The sequence below is a fragment of the Octopus sinensis genome, linkage group LG7 (assembly GCF_006345805.1).
Source record: "Octopus sinensis linkage group LG7, ASM634580v1, whole genome shotgun sequence".
Lineage (NCBI taxonomy): Eukaryota > Metazoa > Mollusca > Cephalopoda > Octopoda > Octopodidae > Octopus > Octopus sinensis.
In genome coordinates this window covers 51,491,938-51,519,313 of record NC_043003.1, presented here as the reverse complement: position 1 = coordinate 51,519,313, position 27,376 = coordinate 51,491,938, and the positions used below count along the sequence as shown (strand labels likewise).

Genomic DNA, 27,376 nt, shown 5'->3' with positions numbered 1-27,376 from the left:
TAAAATTGTAATTCGTTTGTTTAACGTAGTTTAATTTTTCGAATTTAACAATTAAGAAAAAAAAAAATTGGGGGGTTAGGGTGAGGTTTAGGGTTAGTGACAGGATTTTGTCTCAGTTTTAGATGCAGCAAATGATTTTAGCTCACTAGAGGCGATTCATTGGTTAAAATTCGAAAAATTAAACTACGTTAAACAAACAAATTACAATTTTCTCAAGAAAGCCAAGAGAAAAAAATGTTTTATTTTGACACATTCTACCAGTATACGAAGTTTTAAAGTGTTTAGTTAACTAGAAATTGTGTTGACATGTGCCGTTCAAAAGGAAAAGATCTGTACATTGGCTCCCACATTACCATAGGGCTGTGCTGGTATGGTTGCAAGACCGACACAATTCTCATTATTTCTTTTCTACGAGCCTCTAGGTAGCTGGCATGTTACACTCACTAATGTATTTATGGTATACCAGAACAACATTGTTTTTATATTTTATAATTTTTTTTGCTTTTCTTTTGATTTTTACACGTATATCAATGCTGAGTTTCACATTGTAACGAAGTAAAATAAAAGACATGGTAAACAGACGACGACGATAGCACTTTCTGGATAAGTTATATCGAAAGATTGCCCACATCGACATTTATATGAATACATCAAAAGATAATGATAATCTGCAAGCTAAAATTTGACTGAAACTTGATCATGTGTGTGAAAGGAATGGCAGGATACACCGTCATGCTTTCGAAATGGGTCAGCTACTTGTGACGTCATATTACTCATCCTTTAAGTTCTATCATTTTAGCAAGAGATAATCGTATGCTCGTATGTACAACTAAAATATGGTATTTTGATACTTGTCATATTACAGGTTGGGCACAGTCACATTTTTACTGAAAAGTTAGTAATTTTTATACTAACCCAGAAATAGCACTGAGAATATTTTTATGGTATCCTCTTGTATTATTTTCTTTACTGTTTCTTGCTAGTATTCTTGAGATTTTTGGTGCTACTTTGGCGTGTGATCTACAAGGGAGATTACTTTAAGTCACTTTTTAGATTACTTATCAATTTCTAAAGACCCCCTACAAAATGTTAACTAAAGATCTTTACAATGTGATCCGCAACGAGACGAAGGCAGTTGCATCCTTACAAGAAACCAGATGGCAGTTGCATTTTCACAGGAAACCAGCATAAAATTCACATCATTTCTTAAGAAAAAGGAAGGTGCCACTTTGGCGTGTGATCTACAACTTAAAATGAGATTACTTTAGGCTATTTTCCGTGTGATCTACGTAAGCAAATTTACTTTGGTGGGTGATCTACGCGCTTATTTTAATTATTATATGGTTTTCTTATTATTAAACTAGTAAGAATTTTGAAAAAAATCTTACGGGTTTTTAGAAATTGAAAAGTAAGCTAAAAAGTAATCTCCCTTGCAGATCACACACCAAAGTAGCACCGATCTTTTCTTCTTAAAGAAATAAAATTAAAGTAGAAAAATATTAACATATTTTTTTCCTCAGTGTCTTTGGAAACAATTGCATCATGTCTGAATACATTATGAGACTGACAGTAGAAGTCCTCTGTTATAATTCCATTTATGCTTAGAATGCTTTGTGGTAAAGTTACCATGCATCCATATTTTCTAGGACATGTGGATTCAGGTTTCAAAATTTGCGTCTGGAAATTTTATTTTTAAATCTTTAAAAGTTCGAAATTTCAGTATTATATATATATATATATATAATATATATATATATATATATATATATATATATATATATATATATATATATATATATAGCGTTAGAGTGATACATGGTGGACTCTCTCTTATTATTTGTATATATATATATTATATATATATATATATATTATATATATATATATATATATATATATATATATATATATATATGTATATATATATACTTTTCTAATTACCGTTGAGTTGTAGATGACTTAGGAATTCAGTGTAACATGTTAACTTCATTAAGGTAGTTGCAGCCTGATGATTAGTTATGCCGAGAAAAGTTTATTGTATAACACTTGCGTAATGAGCGACAGTTAGTCAAGAAACATATGTAACATACATTTTATCTGTCCCATTTCCTCAGTTTGAAATTTTATTCGCATTATTAGTAGCATTATTTGCTAACAGTAAGCTGTATAGAAATTATCAGCATATCAAATTTCTTTGCAACTTCGATATGGGAAAAAGTGCATAATTCTTGATGTCAATAAATTGTTATTGTAAGGTGGGCGAGCTGGCAGAAACGTTAGCAAGCCGGGCAAACTGCTTAGCGGTATTTCGTCTGCCGCTACGTTCTGAGTTCAAATTCCGCCGAGGTCGACTTTGCCTTTCATCCTTTCGGGGTCGATTAAATAAGTACCAGTTACGCACTGGGGCCAATATAATCGACTTAATCCATTTGTCTGTCCTTGTTTGTTCCGTATGTATGTAGCCCCTTGTGGTAAGTAAAGAAATAAGAAACGTTAGCACACCAGGCGAAATGCTTAGCGGTACTTCGTCTGTCTTTACGTTCTGAGTTCAAATTCCGCCGAGGTTGACCTTGCCTTTCATCCTTTCGGGGTCGATAAATTAAGTGCCAGTTGCATACTGAGGTCGATATAATCGACTGGCCCCCTCCCCCCAAATTTCGTGCCTTGTGCTTAGAGTAAAAATAAATGGGTATTGTATCTTATCATATACTATACTTTTTGCTCGCTATACTGGCTGCCTACTGCATGAAGCTTACAAACTTCCTACATACCGGTCCCTGGATCGTATTTATATATTTACACACACACAAATGTACACACCTCTGGTGAGACCCCAATAATGTTTCAAAATCGATTGAGGCTGTTCATAAATTTTTCAGTCTTTAGAAAAATAAAAATGCTAAGAGTAAAAGATGTTTTATATGACACATTCTACCAGTGTCCGAGGTTTGAAAGTGTTTAGTTACCAAAAATTATTTTAAAAATCTGTCCGTCAAAAGGTAAAGATCCAATTTGTCATGTTTGTATGTCTACTGCCTAGGTTTACACACATACGCATAAATCTTTGTGTGTGCGTGTGAATGTATAACGGCAAAGGCACAAAGTGAGTTTCTGGAGGTGCCACGTAGGGTCATAGTAGAGATGTCCTAGATTCTGATAGTACATATATGACAACACTATTTTATTTAAATATTAAATAGAATACTCAAAAATGTTATTTGTCTAGAATAAGATAGTTGTGACATATAATTCAATTGCTTTTAGTAAACTTTACATAAACTATTCTGTATTTTCGCGAGACAAATAAAAAATATCTTCCTTTCAATAAAACTTATCAACTCGAAAGCCATTGTTATTATTGTTGTATTGTTATCCGACGTTTCGTAATTTATTTTTTAATGTTATGTTTATTTAAACTCATAAATATTTAAATATTGTATAAAATATTTTTTATTTATCAATTAAAATATTAATATATTCACATTAGTTAACAAAAATTAATAATTTTAAAAAATGTCTGTAGACAGATTGTTAATAGAACTTTTCAAAGAAGCTGACTAAAGTGATATGGCGCTACTTTCAAATACCTTGTATTTGCCGATATTTTTATTTTTATTTTAAATGTAAGTTGGATTATTTATATATTTTACTGTTTTATTAACGGTAAACACTTACTGGATAGTTGTAGATTTCCCACAGAGAAATTTACTATCTGCTATAAGATATTTGACAACGAAAACAAACGACATAATTGTTAAGGTCAACAGATAAATAAAACGTCAACTTTTTGGACAGAGATCTGTTATATAAAATGTTTTCTTGAAGTGTTAATTCAGTTTCCTTAGCTCACTTTTGCTTAATATTAATTTATCTAGACATTAGTGTGATTTTGTATGCATTTAAATATTTTATATACAGTATTTACATTACATCTTGATCATGTTAAGTGAAGTAAAAAAAAAAAGTTGTTTGTGGAATATATTGCAGAATCTAATTTATATCTTATTCTTAACAATGACGAAATAAATAAGATAATCAATACTTTAGCCAAAATGAATTATTAACTCTCTGATTGATTTCGTCATTGATAAAAATAAGCTATAGATTAGATGGTGCAATATATTCACATACAATTTTTTTTTTAATTCACTTAACATGATCAGGATGTGATGTGAATGTTATATATTGACAGACTTGAAGTTGGTGGGCGCGTAAAACGGAATTCATTTCATCAATATACGTAAGTCCTAGCAAATGTGTTATGTGCTATTTCCTTTTTATTCACTCGTGTCTATGTGTGTGTGTGTATATATATATATATATATATATATATATATATAATAATGGAAACTGAAAGTTCACAAATTGGTACTCGGAATTTCAAACAGTGGAGATTTAAGATGAACAGTATTTTAAAGATTACTTAGTGTGAAGCGTCTGTAGATGAAATTTCTAACAGCGACATGTTAACTGTTATTTGTTAATTCTAATGCCTGTGTTTAAGTTATTTCTTACGTTTTATTCCAGGAAGACCGCGCTTTCCAGTCCTGAATAAGAACAATGATGTATTATCTGGCTAATTCGGAAGAAAATGTAATGTTTACGTATGGAATTTCCTTCCTTCAAATCTACTGTTGTTGACACGTGCTTTTCTCTGTGGATCAAAGGAAAACTTCCCATGTTATTTCCACGTGAGAAATCAATTCCAAATGTTGATTTATCTAAGTCTGCTATGATGGAAAGTTTGGAGGATACCAAAGCAAAACATGAAGTTCTTGAAGGTAAGGTATCTTCATCTTTTACTTGTTTCAGTTATTAGACTGCGGCCATGTTGGGGCACTGCCTTGAATTTTTAGTCGAATGTAGCGGTCGCAGCACTTATTTTTTTAAAGCTTGGTACTTATTGTATAGGCCTTTTTCGCCGAACCGCTTGGTTACGGGGACATAAACATGCCAGCACCGGTTGTTGAGCGATGGTGGGGGATAAACATATTACACCAACACACATCATCATCATCATTATTTAACGTCCGTTGTCCGTGCTGGCATGGGTTGGACGGTGTGACCACAGCTGGCAAGCTGAGGTGAGTGGGTGGGGTAGCGCCAGACTCCAGTCTAATCTGGCGTGGTTTCTTCGGCTGGATGCCCTTCCTAACGCCAACCACTTTACAGAGTGTATTGGGTGCTTTTACGGACACCGCACGGGCGCTTTTACGTGGCACCCCCACGAGTGCTTTACACCACTAGAAGGATCGGTCTTAACACTTCTGCTGTTGGGTACGGGTCTTGATTACGACCAGGCGCCAGGTGTCTCAGCCCTTTGTCATCTCGCCTGAAAAGTCCAGCTTCCACGACGGTCTTTCAGTTTCTGTCTACCAGAGGCTATAGTAGAAGACACTTGCCCAAGGTGCCACACAGTGATACTGAATCCAGAACTATGTGGTTGGGAAGCAAGCTTCTTACCACACAGCCACGCCAGTAATAAACTATTTTTTATGGAAGAAATGTTTGATTTCATAGTTTTTATGTTGTTAGCTCCAGGTCAGACCTAATCAACTATACATATGATCAAATGCGCTTCAACCTGCCTTTTTTCAGACAAAATGACATCTCAGAGAACATTATCTAATGTGCTTTCCTTTTTGAAGAGAATAGATAGTATTTGAAGGGAATTAAACTATTTCTACCAAATGAAGCAAGCATATAGAGCAATGGTTCTCAACCATTTTTTTTATCTATGGACCCCTTTGATTCTTAACCCTAACCCTCCCAGCCATTCATTGTTTAAAAAATCCTATTTTTATTATTAAATATTATTGTGGGAATTGTATTTTAAAAATTCTTTAAATTGTTTGGTGTATTGTTTGGTGTATTGCTCAAAAATGTTAACAGAAAATCTTACGTGCACTGCAAGGGCCGTATGGGTCCTGGTTGAGAATTACTGATGCAAAAGGCTCTATCATTAGTTCATCATGGTGCTGGGTTTTCATGGTATTAAGGATTGAGACGCAAAGAATTAAGGAAGCACACACGCTGGTATCAATTAACCACAACAACTCCTAAGAACTATATGCACGCTGCAGCAGACATGACTGTAAACAATAAATATCCAGAATATACTCAGTGATACTAGTGACAGTAACACCTATCAACCACAGCAATATAAACACTGATATACATCTGCAACAACACCTATTAACTATAATGAGGGAAACTCTGTAGGTTACTTGACCTGCTATAAATAGCAGCCAGATCTCCTTATCACAAACTACCATAAAAAAAAAAGGATACATAGTATAATATGGTCTGGTAAAAAGATAAAAATATGGGATGGTCATAGCTGGAATACTTTTGATAGTTGGTTGACTTGGGTGTTGAACAACAGGAGTTAGAGGGGAACCTGTTAACTGCTTTAGTGACACCTGTTAACTACTGCAGTTATAAACAGCGCAGTAACACCTGTTAACTACTGCAGTTATAAACAGCACAGTTACACCTGTTAACTACTGCAGTTATAAACAGCACAGTGACACCTGTTAACTGCAGTTATAAACAGCACAGTTACACCTGTTAACTACTGCAGTTATAAACAGCACAGTGACACCTGTAAACTACAAAGGTAAACGGCACAATAGTACCTGTTAGCCATAACAGTTATAACTACTCATTGCGACATCTGTTAACTACACCATTAATAAACACAATATGCTCTATGTGTGTTTGTGTGTATGTATACACATTATCTTTCACCATATTTTCTATTCTTTTTTGTTGCAGAAGTGGTGGCTTATGTGGAAGTGAGGTCCAAAAATGAGAATCGCAGTAGAGAAGTCGCCATAGAACTGGAGAAACTAGGTGCCCGCATTTCACCTAAGCTAAATAAAGAAGTCACCCATGTTATATTCAAAGATGGAACCAAACGAACATGGGACCGTGCCAAGAAGCTTGGTATCCCACTGGTGTCGGTTTTGTGGGTGGATAGGTGAGTTAATGTTCATGGGTATGTGTAAGGTTGCAAGCTGGCAGAATCGTTGGCATGGCAGGCAAAATGCTTAGCGGTATTTCATCTGTCTATATGTTGTGAGTTCAAATTCTACTGAGGTCAACTTTGCCTTTCATCCTTTTGAGGTCAATAAAATAAGTACCTGTTAAGCACTGGGGCCGATGTAATCGACTTATCCCCTTCCCCTAAATTGCTGGCCTTGTCCTAAAAAAATTTGATACGGAGATTTATGGGTATGTGTGCCATGAAAAATTACGCTCAGTTCCACTCTGTAAAGTGGTTGGTGTTAAGAAGGGTATCCACTTGTAGAAACCATATCAAAAACGAGACATTAGAGCTGGTCATGGCTCATTGAATCCCATAAAACCATCATACCACGCCTGCATGGAAAGTTGACATCTAATATAATAAATGTGGAAACTAATTTCTGTGTGTCAGTGTGTCACACTTAGACCCCCTCTCTCACTATTCAATGATAGTCCTAAATAATAGTAGGCATAGAGATGGTGAGGGCAGTGGCAAAGGCAGAGAAAGAAAGAAAGAAATTTAGGGAGAGTTGATGTTTTATTAAAAGTAGTAGTGTTGATGGTGGCAGTGGGAGTAATAATAAAAGAGAGAGAAAGATTAGGCACGTAAGAAAAAGAGGGAGATGATGTATGACTTTGTTTAACCATGTCTCTTTGACAGAAATTCCTGTTGCCAACATACTGAACACTCATTTTTGTTTTATTTTTTGCTTTCTTTAATACACACACACACTTATATAAAGTACATACTTAAATAAAGTTTTCCCAAAATTAAACATATCTAATATGATAAATGAGAATGCCAGTGTGTCACACTTTTTCAACTTTAATAAATCCTTTCTCCTGGAAGCACAAGGCCTTAAATTTTGGGGGAAGGGATTCCCAGTACAGAATTGGTACTAATTTTATTGACCTCGAAAGGATGAAAAGCAAAGTCGACCCTGGTGGAATTCGAACCCAAAACCTAACAGCAAGACAAAATACCGCTAAGCATTTTGCCCGGCATACTAATGATTCTGCCATCCCGAGCTTTGTGAGTGGATTTGGCAGACAAAAACTGAAAGAAGCCAGTCGTCTATATATATATGTATATATATATATATATATATATATATATATTATATATATATATATATATATATATATATATATATATATATGGACATAAAAAGCATCATTTGAACCTGGCTGATACCAGTGACCCTAGACTGGCTCCTGTGCTGGTGGCACGTAAAAAGCACCATCCAAACGTGATCGATGCCAGGCCCATCTGACTGGCTCCTGTGCCGGTGGCACATAAAAAGCACCCACTACACTCTTGGAGTGGTTGGTGTTAGGAAGGGCATCCAGCTGTAGAAACACTGCCAGATCAGACTGGAGCCTTCCTGTCACCAACCCTCACCTGTTTCCAATCCCATAACCAGATATGTTTTTCATGGAAGACTGGAAATGAACAACCTCACTTGTGTGACCATGATGCTTTGACCTGAGGGAATATCTGTATGGTCACTTGACTTGCTAGAAAAAAAAACAGCTGAGTCTTTTAAATCATACCTAACCATCTTAGAAAATAATATCATCTATCTACAATGTGGTCCCAGGGACATGTCACTCTGGAAAAAGACAGGATTGTTATGGCTTGAATGTCTTTGACTAAACCACAACAATGATAATCATAGTTATATGTAGTGATATGAGGTCCTAATGAAATTCTACTTGTAAATTTTTGTTTGCTTTCACTGTTTTTAATGCATTGTTTCTTTGCTTTAGTTGCAAAAGAAGCCTACAGCATGCAGATGAAGAGACATTCCTTGTCAGCACACCACGTAATATATTGGAAGCAGAAATTGTTAGTATATTTCCCAAGAAACAACCAAGGTAACTATGCATATTTTTGTGGGTTGTGTTGTTTTGGTTTTCAATTCTGTTTTCATTTCCAAACTAGAACTTCTCATTGGCTATTACTGCCCTTTTTACTTTTGCTTGACTCAGATATAATTGGGAGTAGGAGTGTGGTTGTCAGTGGTCAGTAAACTGCTTTGTCCATCTCAGCAAAACTGGGGTCCTGTCAAACCTCCCTCCATCTTATACTCATCCCTTCAATCTTCTAACTGTGGTACTACTTACTCAAATGCTGTAAATGATACCATCTATCTCCCTACACTTCACATTGTATCCCTACTACTGTCCTTTATCATCTCTTCTGCCACCCTGACCCACTCGTATTTCCTTCCCCCAAACTGCCCATTTCTAATCTTCTATCACTTTCTTTTCATATACTCTAATGCACTTACTTTCCTATTCACTTTTTTTTTGTTTCTCTATCCCTAAACTCTTTCTTTTATTCACTTTGTACCTTGAGGATATGTACCCCACCTGCCTCTCTCTATCTATCTCTGTCTGCTGTCTGTCTCTCTCTCTCTCTCTCTCTCTCTCTCCAACTGGGGAAGCTGTGTATTTATTTCTTCAACAAGGCACTCATTCCTGTTCCTCTATCATACATTCACAACCTTCAGTACTATACACCTCTCACGTGAAGGGTCTTATCCTTTGAGTACTTGGTGGCTTCCCTAAAGTTGGTGCCACAAAAAAATCTTCCAGTAGTACACTCTGTAAAGTGGTTGGTGTTAGGGAGGGAGTCCAGCTGTAGAAACCATGCCAAAGCAGCCCTCTGACTAGTTGGTTCCTGTCAAAACATCCAATCTCTGTCACTACAGTAAAAGGGACATTAAATATTTATATATATGTATAGATACAGGCATGGCTATGCTTAATAAGTTGGCAACTTGGGTGAGGGATTTTTACAGTAGACCTGTGGGGATTTTGCAGACAGAAACTGAAAGAATCTTACTGTATGTGCAGGTTATATACACTTATGTGTATATACTTATGTGCATGTTTTGTCTCTTTGTTTTGGCCTTACATGGTAGCTGTAAATGAGTGTCACTATCATGCAAGCAGTGTCATTCATTTCCAGTGTTCTCCAAAAACATGTCTGGCCATGAAATATTTGCCTTGCTTGGAAGCCATCCAACCATAGAAAATCATCATTGTTTTAATGTTCTTTTTCCGTGCAAGCATTAAAAAATGTTGGACTTGTTGTTCACAAGTCTGACTATACTGAGAAGTCCATGTGGTCTTATATACACAGATATATTTCTCTAATAAAATCTGTTAGAATTTTAGACAGAAAAATCCATTCCGAGAAGCTTCCTCTTCTCCCTCTTCTATATTCCTTCTTTCCTGCTTGTCCTCCCTTCCTTACTTTCTGTTACTTTCCAAAATCATTCCCACAGTTTATCTTCATTAACTTATATCTTCCCACACAAACCTATTTTTCTTTTTGTTTGAGCAAAAATTCTTAAAATTGAAATGTACCACATTCACAACATCTTTTTTGCATGCTCTTGTGTGTGTGTGTTTGTATCTACCCACCCATGCATGCAAGCAAATATATTTATATGTATATATACATTTTACAGAAGTTTCGATCCATGCAGCCCAAGAACTTGAATGAGGAGTTTGAAGACAGTTCCCAGCGATGCCGTCGTCGAAGGAAGCGTTCTCATAAAACAAATGAGCAACAAAATTCTAGTCTGAGTGATGTTTATTTCACGCCTGTCTCAGATGTAAGTATAAGTATTTCTTTTTGCTCTATTTTCTGTTTTCTTATTTCATGCTTGTTTTGATCATTTCTGTTCCTCAGTGATTATCATCATCATCATCATCATCATCATTTAATGTCTGTTGTCCATGCTGGCATGGGTTGGACGGTTTGATCAGGGCTGGTAAGCTGAGGGGCTGCCTCAGACTCCAGTCTGATTTGGCATTGTTCCTATGGCTGGATGCCCTTCCTAATGCCAACCACTTTACCGTGTGCTGGGTGCTTTTATGTTCCACTGGCATGGGTGCCAGTTATGTGACACCAGTATCTGCCATGACTACGATTTTATTGGGCTTGATGGGTCTTCTCAAGCACAGCATATGCCAAGGGTCTTGGTTATTTGTATTGCCTCTATGAAGCCCAAAGGTTATAGGTATGACTACTTGTGAGGCCTGAAGGTTATAGGTGTAACTACTTTACATGTATATGTGTTTTGTTTGAGTGACTTCTGTCATTTCTGCTGGAGTAGGAAATAGTCATATCAGTAGATCATGTTTAGTTGCAATCTTAAACTCAGAATGGGGTCGGCATTGCTTTAGGTCTTTTGGGGGCTGATAAAATAAACCATCAGGCAAGAACAAATGCCTGTATAACCAACTGTATTCTCTTCTACTCAGAAAGACAAAATAAAAGTTTGTTATTTCTTTATTGCCCACAAGGGGCTAAACAAGGACAGACAAATGGATTAAGTCAATTACATCGATCCCAGTGCATAACTGGTATTTATTTAATCGATCCTGAAAGGATGAAAGACCAAGCCGACCTCGACGGAATTTGAACTCAGAACGTAGCGGCAGACGAAATACCGCTCAGCATTTCGCCAGCTTGTTTGTGTTGTATACAATATCTTTTACTTATTGCTGTCATTGGACTATGGCCATTCTAGGGCACTGCTTTGAAGGGTTTAGTTAAACAAATCGACCCCATACTTGTTTTTAAGGCTGATACTTTTTCTATTGGTTCTTTTATGGGGATGTAACAAAAACCAACACTAGATGTCAAGCAGTAGCACGCGACAAATGCAAACACACACATTCATATATTTGACAGGCTGTTTACCATAAATTTGTGATTTTTTTTTTTTTTGCTATTTTACATAAAATTTTCATTACCAATTTGTTAAAACAATTACTTTGAGAACTTGATAAATAGCTTTCCATCCATTAACCATTGAAGCGTAAAGTAATAGAGGACACTACTTTTTGTAGGGGGAGGGGATAAGTTAATTACATTGGAGTAAGCAGATTTGTGTCCCTTGTTCACTGTGGAAGTTGTTAGATGTATGGACTAAGTCTCAATAAATAACTAGATAAATATATTAAAATGGTGTTTGTCATTGTACGATTCAATGATTTTAGATGTTATTTAGTCCGAAGTCAGTTCCAGTATATCAGACCAAGGGTCAAGGGTATTTAGCTTTGAATCGTTGGATCTATTCCATCTCAATCACAGATTTTTTGATTAGTTTTTTTAACTAAACTGTTTGAAACTTCGAATACTGATAGAACTTCTCACATACAGTTACAAAACACACATAGATTGGTTGAAATTACCTAAATATGACAACTTTAACATGAAATAACTTCTAGAATAGGAAATTTTGTCAAAAACGTTCAGAGTAAACTGTGTTCTATGTGAGAAATTCTACTAGTATTCAAAGTTTCAAACTGTTTAGTTACAAAAAATTAATTAAAAATCTGTGATTGAGATGGAATAGATCCAAATTGTTCTTGTTTCTTACACACAGTGTATCTAGGACTGCATTATTCTATGTTTTTTAAAGATGGATAGGATTTGAGTGATATTTGGGTGCTATTTTTAGCATATCATATAACCACATAGTGGCTCCCTTGATGTTATTGTTTGTTCAAAAGATTAAGAAGGATCGTTAATTGAAAATGATGTTTATTTTCCAGTTCAAACAAAATGTACCCCGTTTAACTACACCCCCGAGCATGAAGGAAAGACTCCTTGAATACAACCGAAGCCAAGGTATGTGTTTGTGTTTCTCATATAACTTTATTATTATTCCATTCTTGCCATGTCTCTAACTGATATTTCCGTGAACTGTAACTGCATACAAAAGCTGTTTTGTGACAGCAACTTCTGTTTCTAGTTTAATTAGTCAGACTGTTTTCAAGTTTATGTTGTTTCCTGCTCTATGTGTGTTTTGTAACTATGTCTATATATTTGTGTTTATGTCATCATCATCATCGTTTAACGTCCGTTTTCCATGCTAGCATGGGTTGGACGGTTCAACTGGGGTCTGGGAAGCCAGAAGGCTGCGCCAGGCCCAGTCTGATCTGGCAGTGTTTCTACAGCTGGATGCCCTTCCTAACGCCAACCTCTCCGAGAGTGTAGTGGGTGCTTTTTATGTGCCACCTGCACAGGTGCCAGACGAGGCTGGCAAACGGCCACGATCGGATGGTGTTTTACGTGCCATCGGCATGGAGGCCAGTCGGGGCGGCGCTGGCAACGGCCATGTTCGGATGGTTCTCTTACATGCCACCGGCACTGGTATCACAGCTACAATTTCCATTTTCGTTTATTACTGTTTATCAACAGGAGAGCTATTAAGCTATTATAAATATGATGAAACTGAAAACCAACACCTATGAACACCTACATGCATGTTAAATTCCTCCCTAAACTTGTTACTGACATTATCTATGAATGTGGCTTGCACAGCTCTCTCAATCATTCTTCATTAGCGTTTTAGAGAAAACCAGAACACTAAGCATGGTATATTATTAACAAGTAGATATTATGCATTCTGGTCTCCATCGCCACGATGACTATTTTAATAACAGTTTGGCCATGCGTGCACCAATGGGTGGGTCTTCTCTAGCACCATTCATCATGGTTCTGTCATTTCTGTTGTGAGTTTCAGTTTCTTGAGATCAGTTTTTACCAAAGATTACATTCACTTTGAGCTCTTGGTGTTTTACCCAATTGTCATTTTTCATAGGCATCACTCATTTGTAACAGAACAGTCATCTCTTTTGCATACAACATCCAATTCCTCTAATATTCAGGTTTTTTCTTAGTTTATTTTTGTTCTGTTATTCATGCACACTAACCTCATATATCCAATGGAGCATGTTTGCTCAATTTATTTCTAGTTTCTACTTGAATATTTTTGTTTTAAGTCCCATTTCTCACTTGCTCTCTCTCTCTCTCTCTCTCTGATATATATATATATATATAAAATCAAAATCAAATGGAAATTGTAGTTGTGATACCTGTGCCAGTGGAACGTAAAAAGCACCATCCGAACGTGGCGATGCTGGCACCGCCTTGACTGGCTTCCGTGCCGGTGGCACATAAAAAGCACCTGCTGATTGTGGCTGTTTCCAGCCTCCCCTGGCACCTGTGTCAGTGGCACGTGTAAAGCACCCACTACACTCACGGAGTGGTTGGCATTAGGAAGGGCATCCAGCTGTAGAAACACTGCCTGATCAGACTGGAGCCTGGTGCAGCATCCTGGCTTCCCAGACCCCGGTCGAACCATCCAACCCATCCTAGCATGGAAAACAGGCATTAAACGATGATGATGATGATATGGAGGGTGGGTCATGTGTATGTATATATGTGTATGCATGAAGATTTGAGAGTTAGTTTATGTGTATGCACATTTATTAGGTGGTTCTGTTAGATATAGTTAGGTGAGGGTGGTCTATTGGTACCCAACACTTATTCTAAGAAATGAAATGTATGTATGTATCTGTATGTGTGTGCATGTGTTTAAGTGTCTGTATGTGTGTGTATATATCCTTTAAGCCTGTCTTCAGTGTTGATATTGTTGTAAATTAAGATAATCTTTCTATTGTCTTTTTTTTCTCTCTTCCAGATGACACCCCTATTTGCCATCGTTCTTTCCAGAAACTGGTCTTCAGTAAGTATAATACAGTCCCTTTAACTAGGTACATCTCCTTCTTTGTACTGTTCTTCTTCATGTGAAACACTGCTCCCTGTGTGAATTTGTTTTTCTATATGCTGAGAATACTGTTCTGTTCATCATGCCTCATAAATAGCACTGGTGTCAGTGCCAAGTAAAAAGTACCCAATACACTCTGTAAAATAGTTGGTGTTAGAAAGGACATCCATCTGTAGAAACCAAACCAAAACACATAATTGGAGCCTGGTGCAGCTCTCTGCCTGTCCAACACCAATCAAACTGTCCAACCCATACCAGCATGGAAAACGGACGTTAAATGACGATGACGATGATTTATTGTAGACATGGGTGCTTCATCATATGTTAGTGATGCTGCTTTTATGTAAAAGATTGTGTCCTATATAGGCAGTGACTCCTGTATATGTGGGATCATTGGGGATTGTGTTCTATAAAAAAACTGGTTTTTGTACTGTACATTATATTTCACATGATACACATAATATGCACCCAGATAGTTCTTTGTTCAATACTACTGCATCTGCATAGCAGCCTGTGCATGTGTCTTCAAATGTAACCTAATGTTGACCAATACTTTGTGTGTGAAATTTGGTAAATGGAAATGGATGTGATTTAAAAAGTTTGCTTCCCAACCACATGGTTCTGGGTTCAGTCCCACTGCATGGCACCTTGGGAAAGGGTCTTCTTCTACAGCCTAGGGCCTTGTGAGTGGATTTGGTAGACAAATTAAAAGAAGTTAGTCATACATGTGTGTATATGTGTCATTGTGTTTCCCCCCCCCCCCCCAACCACCATCACTTGACAACCAGCGTTGGTTTGTTTACATCCTCATAACTTAGCAGTTTGGCAAAAAGATAACTATAGAATAAGTACCATGCTTAAAAAAACTAAGTGTTGGTGTTGATTTATTTAGTTAAGAAATTCTTCAAGGCTGTGCTCCAGCATGGCCAAAGTCTAATGACTGAAGGAAGTGAAAGATAAAACATAAACCCATTATTATGTCTAACATCATCTTATATGTGTATGTGTGTTTTTGCTGATATAAGGTTCACATCATCTTAAGTAACTTGATGTTCTCTTCTTTAAAGGTGGCTGTAGTAGAAGTTATTGCTGTTGTTTTTTATTAGTGGCATTAAGAAGGGCATCCAGCTGTAGAAACAGTGCCAAAGCAGACAGTGAAGCCTGGTGCATTCTTGTGGCTTGCCAGCTCCTGTCAAATCATCTAACCCATGCCAGTATAGAAAACGGACGTTAAATGATTTGAATGCTTATAATGATGATGTGGTTGCAGTTGCTGCAATAATCACTGGTGTGATTGCTGCAGCCAAGGTCACAGAAGGTGGCATTCAGCTCTCATCTTCTGTGGTGCAGTAAGCTTTGAAGTGGTTTGGTGTACCACGAATGTAAACAATTAGTTTTTCTACTTTTGATGACCACCTGTGTCTGCTGACACTGTGTGAAATAAAAGTAATAAGGAAATTTCTCCAAAATAACCAGCATAGGGAACTCTAGTGACATTCCCATTTGGTTCTCTTGGAGTAGGTGTGAGCTTGAGTTCTGTTATTTCTCTATATTCTTCCAGTATTATTATCTCTCCTGTCTGATTCCTTAGGTCAGCACATTGGTTACCTTGACTTTGGTCTTAAACAAAATCCTGGGATGCACATATAGTTATGGATATTGTTCAGTCTATTGCATCAACCTCAGTATCCAACTGGTACTTGTTTTATAGACCCTGAAAGAATGGAAGGTCAAGTCAACCTTGGCACTTGGGAGAATTTGAATTTAGAACATAAAGCTGGAAGAAATGCCGCAAAACATTTTGTTCAGCTTTCTATCAGCTCTGCCTGCTCTCTTCCTTAATAATAATAACAACAATAATATTAATAATAATAATGCTGCTACTGCTACTACTACTATTACTACTACTCCTGCTGGTGATGATGATGATGATGGTGATGAAGATGAAGGTGGTGGTGGTGGCGGCGGCGGCGAAAAAAGGAACTGAAAATTATTTGTGTGTTTGTTTTAATGGCCTACCTGTGTATACAGTACGTTTCTCTGCCCTAGGTGTCAGAAAGACACTCAGCTAGAAATGGAAATAGAATTGAAAGAAGATACTAATGACAATAATAATAATAATCCTTTCTACTGTAGGCACAAGGCCTGAAATTTTAGGGGTTGGGTAAGTCAATTACATCGACCCCAGTGCTTGACTGGTACTTATTTCTTCAGCCCTGAAAGCATGAAAGGCAAAGTTGACCTTGGCAAAATTTGAACTCAGAATGTAAAGATGGACGAAATGCCACTAAGCATTTTGCCCAGTATGCTAATGATTCTGCCAGCTCACCACTCTTGATAATAATAATAATAATAATAATAATAATAATTAATAATTAATAATAATAATAATAATAATAATAATAATAATAATAATTTCAAATTTTTGGGGAGAGGATAGGTTGATTACATCAACCCCAGTGTTTCACTGGTACTTAATTTACCGACCCTGAAAATATGAAAGGCAATGTCGACCTTAGTGGAATTTGAACTCAGAACATAGTAATGGGTAAAATACCGCTAAGCATTTCATCCAGCATGCTAACAATTCAGCCAGCTCGCCACCTTAATAATAATTTCTAATAAACTGTGTTTTATTCTTTGTAGATGATGGTTCTGATGTAGAGAACAGCAGCCCTTCTGAAGACAAAGAAATGTTGAAGACTGAGTGTTTTAAGCTACATAATTCTGATGGCTCCACTCAACAGGACAGTTTAGCTTCAGCATCTTATCTCTCTATCAGTAATCAAATGTCTTTTGTTCCCACCAAGTCATCCAATCTTATTTGTCTGCCAAATCAACTCGACGTTTTAAATGGCACGAAACAGAATCCTAAAGCAGTAAGTGAAGTCGATCAACTGGATCAAAATGCCAAAGTAAATGTCAGTCCAGGTTCACCAATGAAGTCATCGATTTCCTGTTCCATTATGTCTTCATCATTAGATGTGAAATCTGCTGAAAATTCCTCTCCAGATATTAGTGATGTTCCTGAGGATGGTACTGTGAATGTGGGCAGTACTGTCTTCAAGGAAGCCGATATTTTCAGTAACAGTCCTATTGAAAATCTGACTAGTCCATTACTATCAAGTGACTGTGACACAAGTTTGACTAGCTACAAAAGATCTCAGAGGATTTCTAGACGGAAATTTGCTCACAGAGAGACAATGCATATACTTGGTATTAGTGATGAAGAGCATGCCTCATCTAAAACAACTAGTTTATCAAATGCTAACATTCCATCTTATAGAACTGATGATGTAGGTACTAACATATCTAGTTTCACTGTAAAGCAGGAGGAAGTATTGGTAAATGGAAACACAGAAAGCTCAAACAACCTATCTTCCTTGTTGTCATGGAAGAGTGCGGGAAGTTTTGATGATTCTCAAGAGAGTAAAGCTTGGGAGATGGAGTCACAACAGAAGGAAATTGAGAAAGAGAAACAAATCAGAGAGTTGCAACAGACATCTACCTCTTGCTTGGACCAGTCAGAGACTATTATCTCAGATGACCAAACTCTTGGGCCCAGAGTCAAGCGAAGGAAACTTGACTTCCCTATTACTGTGTCTCTGATTACAAGGAACCTTCGACCTGTCAAGAAATATTTGGTGATGACCAGTTTGTCTACCTCGTAAGTAAACTTTATGTTAATGGTATTGTCCTCATTAGAGGTAGCGTGAAATTTTTGGTAATTTAAGGATTTACTAAACTCCACAGTAGCATCCTTCATCTCAGTATTGTCACCCCCTAACTTTAGCAATAGTAGGAACACTATGAATGTCAACACCTCAGCTGTCATTGCTAATTGACTTGTCATAGGCCATGTACCATTTATATAATCTATCACACATTTTTGTGTAACAGGTGGTAGATAACCTAAAATTGTCATGGACTAGTTTGTATATACACACCCCAAATGAAAACTTTCAGTCTCCCCAAATACAGTTGATGCTCACTGATTTTTGTAGCATGTAGTTGACAAAAATATGTATTAACCAATGGTACATCAACTATTTATTATTATGCAAAACAGTTTTTTTTTAATGTATAGTTAATGAAACCCCTTGTTAATGGATGGTACACCTAGTATCTATCTATCTATCCGCTCAGTCGAAGTCGACTCTTGGTTACTCGTTTGATCAGTGTCCTCCAGTCAGTTCTATCCTGGGCCGCTTCTTTCAGATTGGCTATGTCCATTCTGGTATCACTCTTGATGGTGTCAAGCCAGCGGGTTCTTGGTCGGCCTCTTCCTCTCTTGCCACTGACCATTCCGAGCATGATGTCCTTCTCCAGGGATTTTCTCCACATAATATGACCGAAATATGCCAATCTATGCTTGGTGATCCTAGCTTCTAGCGACATTTTCGGCCTGATCTGCTTAAGAACTTCTCCATTGGTGAGCCTCGCTGTCCATGGAATCCGTAAAAGTCTTCTCCAACACCAAAGCTCGAATGCATTAATTCTCTTCTGGTCAAAACACCTAGTATACCATTTCTATATTAACATTTCTTTACAAATTTTGTGGGGTTTTTTTTTGTCTAGTAAAGGAATACTTTTCATCTTATGGGGTTTTTAGTTTCATTCAACAACCAAATTGCATTTGGGAAGAAGCTTCTGACAAAATACACCTACTTGATAATTAGCATGCATTATGAGTTCTTTGTTTGGAGGAAGTGACTCTTCTTTATGTATACCATGTTGGAATATGTCATACCAGGTGACACTAATATGTAATGTTTTCTTCTCATCATACATATGGTACGACATACAATTGCTTCTTACAATGGACCAAGTTGTCAGGTGGAATGCATAATATACATGTTACATACACATTTTGAAAAACGTGTATGTACCATTCATGCTTGATTACTAATTTGAAGGTTTTGTTCTTTCCTTTCTCAAAGAATCCATTTATAAAATCAATTCTGGTGAATACATTGAATCAAACCAAGGCCAAATTAACACCAAAGCCATGCTGACTGTAAAGGGACTTGATGTCAAGTTTATGGCACCTCTTCTGTGCACATCCCTTGCTAATAATGAGCACATTAGTATCCATTCTCTTTATAACCTCCCCCCCCCCCCAAAAAAAAAATATCGACCTTGGTCAGAATTTCCAGTTGTGTTCATTGTTTGATCAACTAAACTATTAAACCTCACTGGATTAGCATATAAGTGGCAGAGTAAACTACAGATACTTGTAACCTTAGCATAATTAGCATGTCTGTGTGAATTACAGGTACAGTTCATCAGTCTCTGTCTGCTTAGTTTCAATCACAAGTTATAGGTCAATCTGTGGCTATAAACAGTAATGTTTACTGAGGTGCAACCCTGTGTAATCAAAATAAAGCCTCATGATTGTGAAATGAACTTCCTAATAATTTTGTCAGTGGAACTGATGTGGATGATGATGGTTTTGGCTGATGAAGATGCTTCATGACGAAGTATCCAGATGTCAGCTTCTTTGTGACTACAGTGCAATTCCGGCTTGGGTACTGTCTTTACCATTCCATGATTCTCTGAAAGTGTATGACACTCTTTCCCATATTCTAAGTACACTGTTATGTTCTTGTACACATCTGCTGAGTACCTCTGCCAAACATGATACTTGACAAATGTTTTTTTTTTTTATTCTCCCCTGTGTTGAGAAATTATTTTTGACTGGGTTGTTTTGTATGGTTGGACTTTGATCATTTGTATACCTGTGGCAGCATGATACCTCTTTCAGCACTGTTGAAGTTTATGTTTGGCGTTAGGAAGAGCATCCAGCTGTAGAAACCATACCAAAACAGACAGGGAGCCTGAACAGACCTTCAGCTGGTCAACTCCTAGCAAACCATCTAATTCATATCAGCATGGAAAGCAGATGTTAAATGATAATGGTGATGTTTGGTTAGACATCTCTCACAAAATGGATCTTGCATGTTCTTTTTGGTCAGCTTGTTTCACTAATCAAAACTTTTAAAGTTGGAACACCAGCATGGTCACAGTCTGTGACATTAAAGATTTTTTTATATTTTAGATTCTATTTTAGTTCGAAATTTTCTTCATTCAGATATTCATTTAAAAAAAAAAATTTCTTTTTCTGATGTTTTTTTCTCTGTTTAAAAATTCATATTTCTATGACTTGGTGTACTTCTAGAGATCAAGAAATGGTGAAATCTGTAGCCAAAACCCTGGGTGAATGCGTAATCAGTGACAATGTGAAGAAGTCCACGACACATGTAATCTGTGGTATGCCTAGGCGTACACTCAACGTGCTCTTTGCTCTTTCTCAGGGATGCTGGCTTGTCAGTAAAGAATGGGTAAGTCAAGATTTCATTCTTTAAACATTTAGAATTCAAATTCCTTTGTCAGATGTTATTTTTTTTAATTAATTATGCATTGTCTCATAGATTTGAGGTTTTGATGGTGTGGTTGTTTATTTTTAGAATGATTTTGTAGGGTGGCTGTGAGAGGTCAGATCAGGCTAGCTTAAGCATAAAACAAATAGAATATTTGGACTAGATTTGGCTGGTTTAAATGCTAAAGGGTTAACTAATTCTACTGTTTCATACTACTACTTATTTATTGGACTATATATATATATAGGTACTAGATATTATATAGTCAACTAGGTACCTAGATGCTATATAACTAGCATCCAGTCAGATACCATATAGTGGATTAGGTACCATACATTGAACTAGGCATACTATATGCTAAACTATGGTGCACTGGGTAGCATGTGGTGTACCATATGAACTCAGTACCATGTGGAAGTCTTGGTAGCATATGATGAATTAGGTGCCATATGGAGGTTTAGACAGCATGTAGTGAAAAATGTACCATAGAATGAACAAGATACCATTTCAAAGTTTAGGCAGTTTATTGTAAACTAGATGCTATATGAAAGTTATGGAACCATATAGTAGACTAGATACTGTGGCAGTAATTAAGTACCGCACAGAGAATTGGATATCATGAAACACCTATTGTAGCTAGCTCTGTACTGTCTGATGCTGTGATGTTATTATGTTTTGATGTCATAGAAGTAAATATGAGTTTTGTCCTTGCAGGTGTCAGCATCAATGGAGGCTGGCTGTTGGTTGGATGAAAATAAATTTGAGTTGGTTGCTAGCTATCCTGTGGCCCAGGTAAGGTTATGCTGCTAAGATTTAGTGATCTAGCGTTGTGTTTGTCTTTCACCAAAACTTTCAACTCTACTTGCTAGAGACTTCATATCCATTTAAGAAATTGTTGTTATTGTTAATATTTGTACAGAAACACATCACTTACCCTCTCTCTTACCAGTAAACATAGAGTTATCCTTTCTGACATTCTGACATTACTCTTCCTATACTCTTTCTGCCTTTGTCTCTCCTATTTTTCTTTTGTATATATTAGTAACATTTATGAATGTTTTGTGCGTGCATGTGTTGATGCACTGGTTTTTATTCTACCTAGGTTATCTTTTTGCATTGTTATTATTTACAGTTATATCGTGAACAGAAGCAGCTCAACTCTGGCCCTAAAGTGTTCGATAAGTGTGGGAGTATCTATGTCTCTGCTGTTAAGGCTCCACCAAAGAAGGATCTGATTCAGTTATTGCAGCTGTGTGGAGGAAAAGTAAGTTATTAGAAGTCATGTGATGTCTACTGCATTCTTAACAATGGAAACAGTGTGTTGAACTGGTTGACATATATTCATATCATCATCATCATCATCATCATTTACCATCTATTTTCCATGTTGGCATGGGTTAGACAGTTTGACTGGAGCTAGTAAACTGGAGAACTGTTCCAGTTTCCAGTCTGATTTGGTTTGGTTTCTACAGCTGGATGCCCTTCCTAATGCCAACCACTCCAAGAGTGTAGTGGGTGCCTTCTGTGTGTCACCAGCATCTTACGTGTCAGCATCACTGTCACAACTATAATTTTCACTTGGCTTGATGAGTCTTCTGTAGCACAGCAAATTTTTAAAGGTCTCGATCACTTGTCATTGCCTCTGTGAGACCCAACGTTTGAAGATCATACTTCACCACCTCAATCCCACATCTTCTTGTATCTACATCTTCTACAAGTTCCGTCCACAGGTAGAAATCAGCACTTTTTTTTTACACAGCTGTCCTCATCCATACACATCACATTCCCATACCAGCACAGATGTCTCTCTTGCACACCACATCTGATGCTTCTTATGCCCAACTTTTCTCTCAAGATACTTATACTCTGTCATACATGCACACTGACATTGTACATCATCATCATCATCATCATCGTTTAACGTCCGCTTTCCATGCTAGCATGGGTTGGACGGTTCAACTGGGGTCTGGCAAGCCCGAAGGCTGCACCAGGCCAGTCAGATCTGGCAGTGTTTCTACAGCTGGATGCCCTTCCTAACGCCAACCACTCCGAGAGTGTAGTGGGTGATTTTATGTGCCACCGACACAGGTGCCAGACGAGGCTGGCAGACGGCCACGCTCGGATGGTGTTTTTTATGTGCCACCGACACAGGTGCCAGACGAGGCTGGTTGACGGCCACGCTCGGATGGTGTTTTCTTATGTGTCACCGACACAGGTGCCAGACGGGGCTGGCGGACGGCCACGCTCGGATGGTGTTTGTTACGTGCCCTCAGCACGGAGGCCAGTCGTTGCGGTACTGGCTACGATCACGTTCGGATGGTTTTCTTATGTGCCACCGGCACTGGTACCACAAGGATACAAATTCCATTGATGTTCATCTATTTTGATTTGGTTCGATTTGATTTGATTTGATTTGATTTGATTTGATTTGATTTGATTTGATTTGATTTGATTCGATTCGATTCGATTCTCACTTGCCTCAACAGGTCTTCACAAGTGTCACAAGAAGGAAGGTATGCACAGGTGGACTGACTACGTCCCAGGTAGGGGCCATGGATTATGGCTTCACTAGTCTTGCCGGGTCTTCTCACGCACAGCATACTTCCATAGGTCTCGGTCTCTAGTCATTTCCATGGTGAGACCTAACGTCCGAAGGTCGTGCTTCACCACTTCGTCCCAGGTTTTCCTGGGTCTACCTCTTCCACGGGTTCCCTCAACTGCTAGGGATTGGCACTTTCTCCAGTGATGCATATATCTGCATATATGTACCTATATCTGTATTCATATACAGACATCCCTTGCATTACAGAAGGATCACATTCACATACTTTTGTAATGAAACATGGAATTTCATAGCATAAGGTGTATTTTCCCATTGAATTCCATGTTCATCGATTTCCATCTAATATGGAAATCTTTGGTAAAATTTGTTTCATATTAAATGCCACATTACAGCAAGTTTTTTAAGAGCACAATGTTTCCATGATATGGAGGATGATTGTATCTTTATACTCTTAGATGTATATCTATATCAGTGTATATCATCATCATTTAACATCTGTTTTCCTTGCTGGCATGAATTGAACAGTTCAACAGGAGCTGGTGAGCAAGAGGATTATCGAGCTCCAGTGTCTACTTTGGTTTTTACAGCTGGATGCTCTTCTTAATGCCAACCACTTTACAGAGTGTACTGGGCACTTTTTACATGGCAGCTGCACCAGTGAAGTCATCAAATAACTTACAAGACAAGGCCCACTCAACTAAGGGGTGTAGTACTGAGGGAAGTGGCTTGGCTTTGTGCCAGGTAATGAGAGGTTAAAGTATGATAGAGAGATAGAAACAAGTGTCTTACTGTAGGGAAGATGTATGATTATACTCATCATCGTTGTCATCACAATTGCTGTCTTCTTCTTCTTCCAATCAGGACCCACGTCATTAGCCACAAAGAATAATCTCCAATTCGAGCCTACTCTAAGCTACTAAGAATGCGTGTGGCAACTTGAAGATCCACCCACCACACGTGATAGACTGGCAGTTGCACGGGTGCGAAAGCTACGTTGTCATTCCGTAAACAGTAGCTTTTAACAGGTGGAGAGCTGAACCATCCTGGGGTACAGAGGATTCAATATCTAGACTAGGGTCTGAGAGTTTACCACATTGTAGTTCCTCTGCTTTGTGGCAGAAGTAGGAAGAAAGAGTGAGAGAAAGTTGTGCTGAAAGAGTACAGTGGGGTTCACCACCCCAACCCTGCTGGAGCCTCGTGGAGCTTAGGTGTTTTTGCTCAATAAACACTCACAATGCCCGGTCTGGGAATTGAAACCGTGTACTTATGACCGCAAGCCCGCTGCCCTAACCACTGGGCCATTGCACCTCCACTCACCGTTGTTATTGTTTAACATCCTCCTTCCATACTGGCATGAACTGGATGGTTTGACAGGAGCTTGTCAGACAGGAGCCTGCATCAGACTTCTGTGTCTTTGGGAAAAAAGAGTCACAAGTATAATTTAAATCTTTTATTCAAAAGCCTTATGGTTGTTAAGCACACTGCACTTACACATATTTATATAATCGATTCATGTACAAGAAGCCCCTATCAATAATACATTTATTGAAATAGCACTGATATTAACAGCCTTTCTTTTTATATTATACAGGTGAAGAACACCATATGTAATGCTAGTATCTATATTGGTGAGGAGTATCATCCATCCATGATTAGTGTTACTCCTCTTTGGATATTTGGTAAGTTTCATTTGGTATAGTATTTCTTTTGTTTTTTTCAAACAAGGTGATATTTCCCCATGGCCCCGGGCATGGCTGTGTGGTTAGGGAGCTTGCTTCCTAGCTACATGGTTTCGGGTTCAGTCCCACTGCGTGGCACTTTGGGTAGGTGTCTTCCACTATAGCCCCGAGCTGACCGGAGCTTTGTGATTGAATTCGGTAGGTGGAAGTTACTGCCGTGTGTGTATATGTGCGTGTAGGTGCTTGTGCCTCTCCCAAAGAGAGAGAGAGAGGGAATGACACTCATTTTCATCTATCACACAAACATACACACATCCACACTTCCATACATACACATATTTCGATGATGTGACTGTTTGTTTTTAGAATGACATTGTTGGGTAGGTGTGAGAAGCCAGATCTAACCAGTTTGAACATAAAACAGGTAAAATATTTGGGATGGATGTGGTCAGTTTAAATGCTGAAAGGCATTCAGAGTAATCTGAATGCTAAAAAGGTTAAGGTTTCCTCGTTTGCTTTTATCATTCTCAAGGCCCTGCAAAAGGTCCTGGGTGTTGTGTTTCCATCTTTGTTTAAATAGTAGGTGAAGTCATAAAGGAATGTTGTCTATAATTCCAATAGTTTTCTTTCTGAGAGGGGTCATTTTCTCTCCTATAGACTTTCTCTCATCCATTGCTCTGCTGCCATACACTTTGCTTTTCGTATGGTAACTAGGTTTGTAAATTGTAAGAGCAACAGCAGCAGCATTTTTTTTATTGATACACAGAAAATCATGGAATGAAGTACTGAAGGCTGATCTCACATCACTGAACCTTACGAAGGAGATGACAAAGGACTGAGAAATCTGGCACCTTGCTGTACACAACAAGACCCATCCACCACAGTTAGAATTGATACTGGTGCTACTGCCATATAAAAAGCACCCAGTAGATTCTGTAAAGTAATTGGCATTAGGAAGGACATCCAGCCTTAGAAACCATGCCAGAACAAACAATGGAAGCTGGTGTGGTTCCTGGCCTTCCCAGCTCCTGTTAAACCATCCAGTCCATACCAGCATGGAAAACTGATGTTAAATGATGATGATAATATCACAAGATCCTTGTACACTGACATATCTTTTTTCTATCTTCTCTATTTCCAGATTCCATCAGTTCAGGAACAGCTTTGCCTTTCGATGACTACATGCTTGGCCAACCAAAACCACCAAGTCCAGAATATTAGATGCCAGAATCAGATTAATGCCACAGTTCAGTGGTATATTTTTAACCACAGTAGCAGTATTTGTGTGTGGAACTGAAAAAAGAAAACCCCTCTATTTGTTGAGTTCTATCAACAGTTTTAGACGATTTTGCTAAAGTGTAACACAGGCTGTTTAAAAATGCATACAGACTTTACAGTATTTATATAAGTAGTGTGTAGAGAGAATTTTTAAAGACTCTCCTTATAGATCACCTTATTTTAAACATAAATGACTTTGTGTGATAATGAACATAGATTTTTAATTTTATCACTACAGTATTATGTATTTTCCTTTCATTTCCTTCACTTCTCGTCGCTTTGAGATCGCAACCTGTTCACTGACAAAGCTTCGTGCTCCATCTGAGAAAGTAACAGTTAGTTCATGATATATATATATGTACGTACGTACGTATGTATGTATGTGCATATGTATGTATGTGTGTACGTGTATGTGTATAGGCATGCATGTGTGCATGCCTATACGCATGTATGTATGTACCTATGTACTTATGCATGTATTAGGAGAGTGTGTAAACGTGTCTGTGTGTGTACATGCGTATGTATATGTGAACGTATGTTTATGTAATGATATGTGTCAGTTCAAGTTGTATACATGACTGTTACCTTGTTGAAGGTTGTATATATACACACATATACATTTATATATATACATACACACATGTGTGTGTGTGTGTGCGTTTGTCTCTCTCACCACCGTCTAACGGTGAATGGATACGTCTTAGATACATATATGCACATATAACTTTATACATATATACAAGTACACAATCATATAGACACCTTCACATACAAATATACGTATAATCATAAAGTATACACACATATACGCTCATCCATCTCTACATACATACATACATATACACA

At 37.7% G+C, this 27,376-nt stretch overlaps 1 protein-coding gene across 2 annotated transcripts; it reads left to right on the top strand.

Moving 5' to 3' along the window:
- Window positions 1-827: 827 nt before the first annotated feature.
- LOC115214008 (breast cancer type 1 susceptibility protein homolog) lies at window positions 828-26,737 on the top strand. 2 transcript variants are annotated; one of them, XM_036504761.1, is made up of 14 exons: window positions 828-865; window positions 3,524-3,623; window positions 4,528-4,781; window positions 6,778-6,982; window positions 8,800-8,907; window positions 10,512-10,658; window positions 12,610-12,685; window positions 14,544-14,588; window positions 17,277-18,297; window positions 20,809-20,971; window positions 21,725-21,802; window positions 22,143-22,274; window positions 25,165-25,252; window positions 26,394-26,737. In XM_036504761.1, the coding sequence occupies exons 6-14, from the start codon at window positions 10,524-10,526 to the stop codon at window positions 26,471-26,473; spliced, it is 1,818 nt and encodes a 605-aa protein (XP_036360654.1). In that variant the 5' UTR covers window positions 828-865; window positions 3,524-3,623; window positions 4,528-4,781; window positions 6,778-6,982; window positions 8,800-8,907; window positions 10,512-10,523; the 3' UTR covers window positions 26,474-26,737. The 2 variants fall into 2 exon arrangements, with proteins under 2 accessions (XP_036360654.1, XP_029638881.2); XM_029783021.2 differs by lacking the exons at window positions 828-865; window positions 3,524-3,623 and adding an exon at window positions 4,177-4,240.
- The last annotated feature ends 639 nt before the right edge of the window (window positions 26,738-27,376 follow it).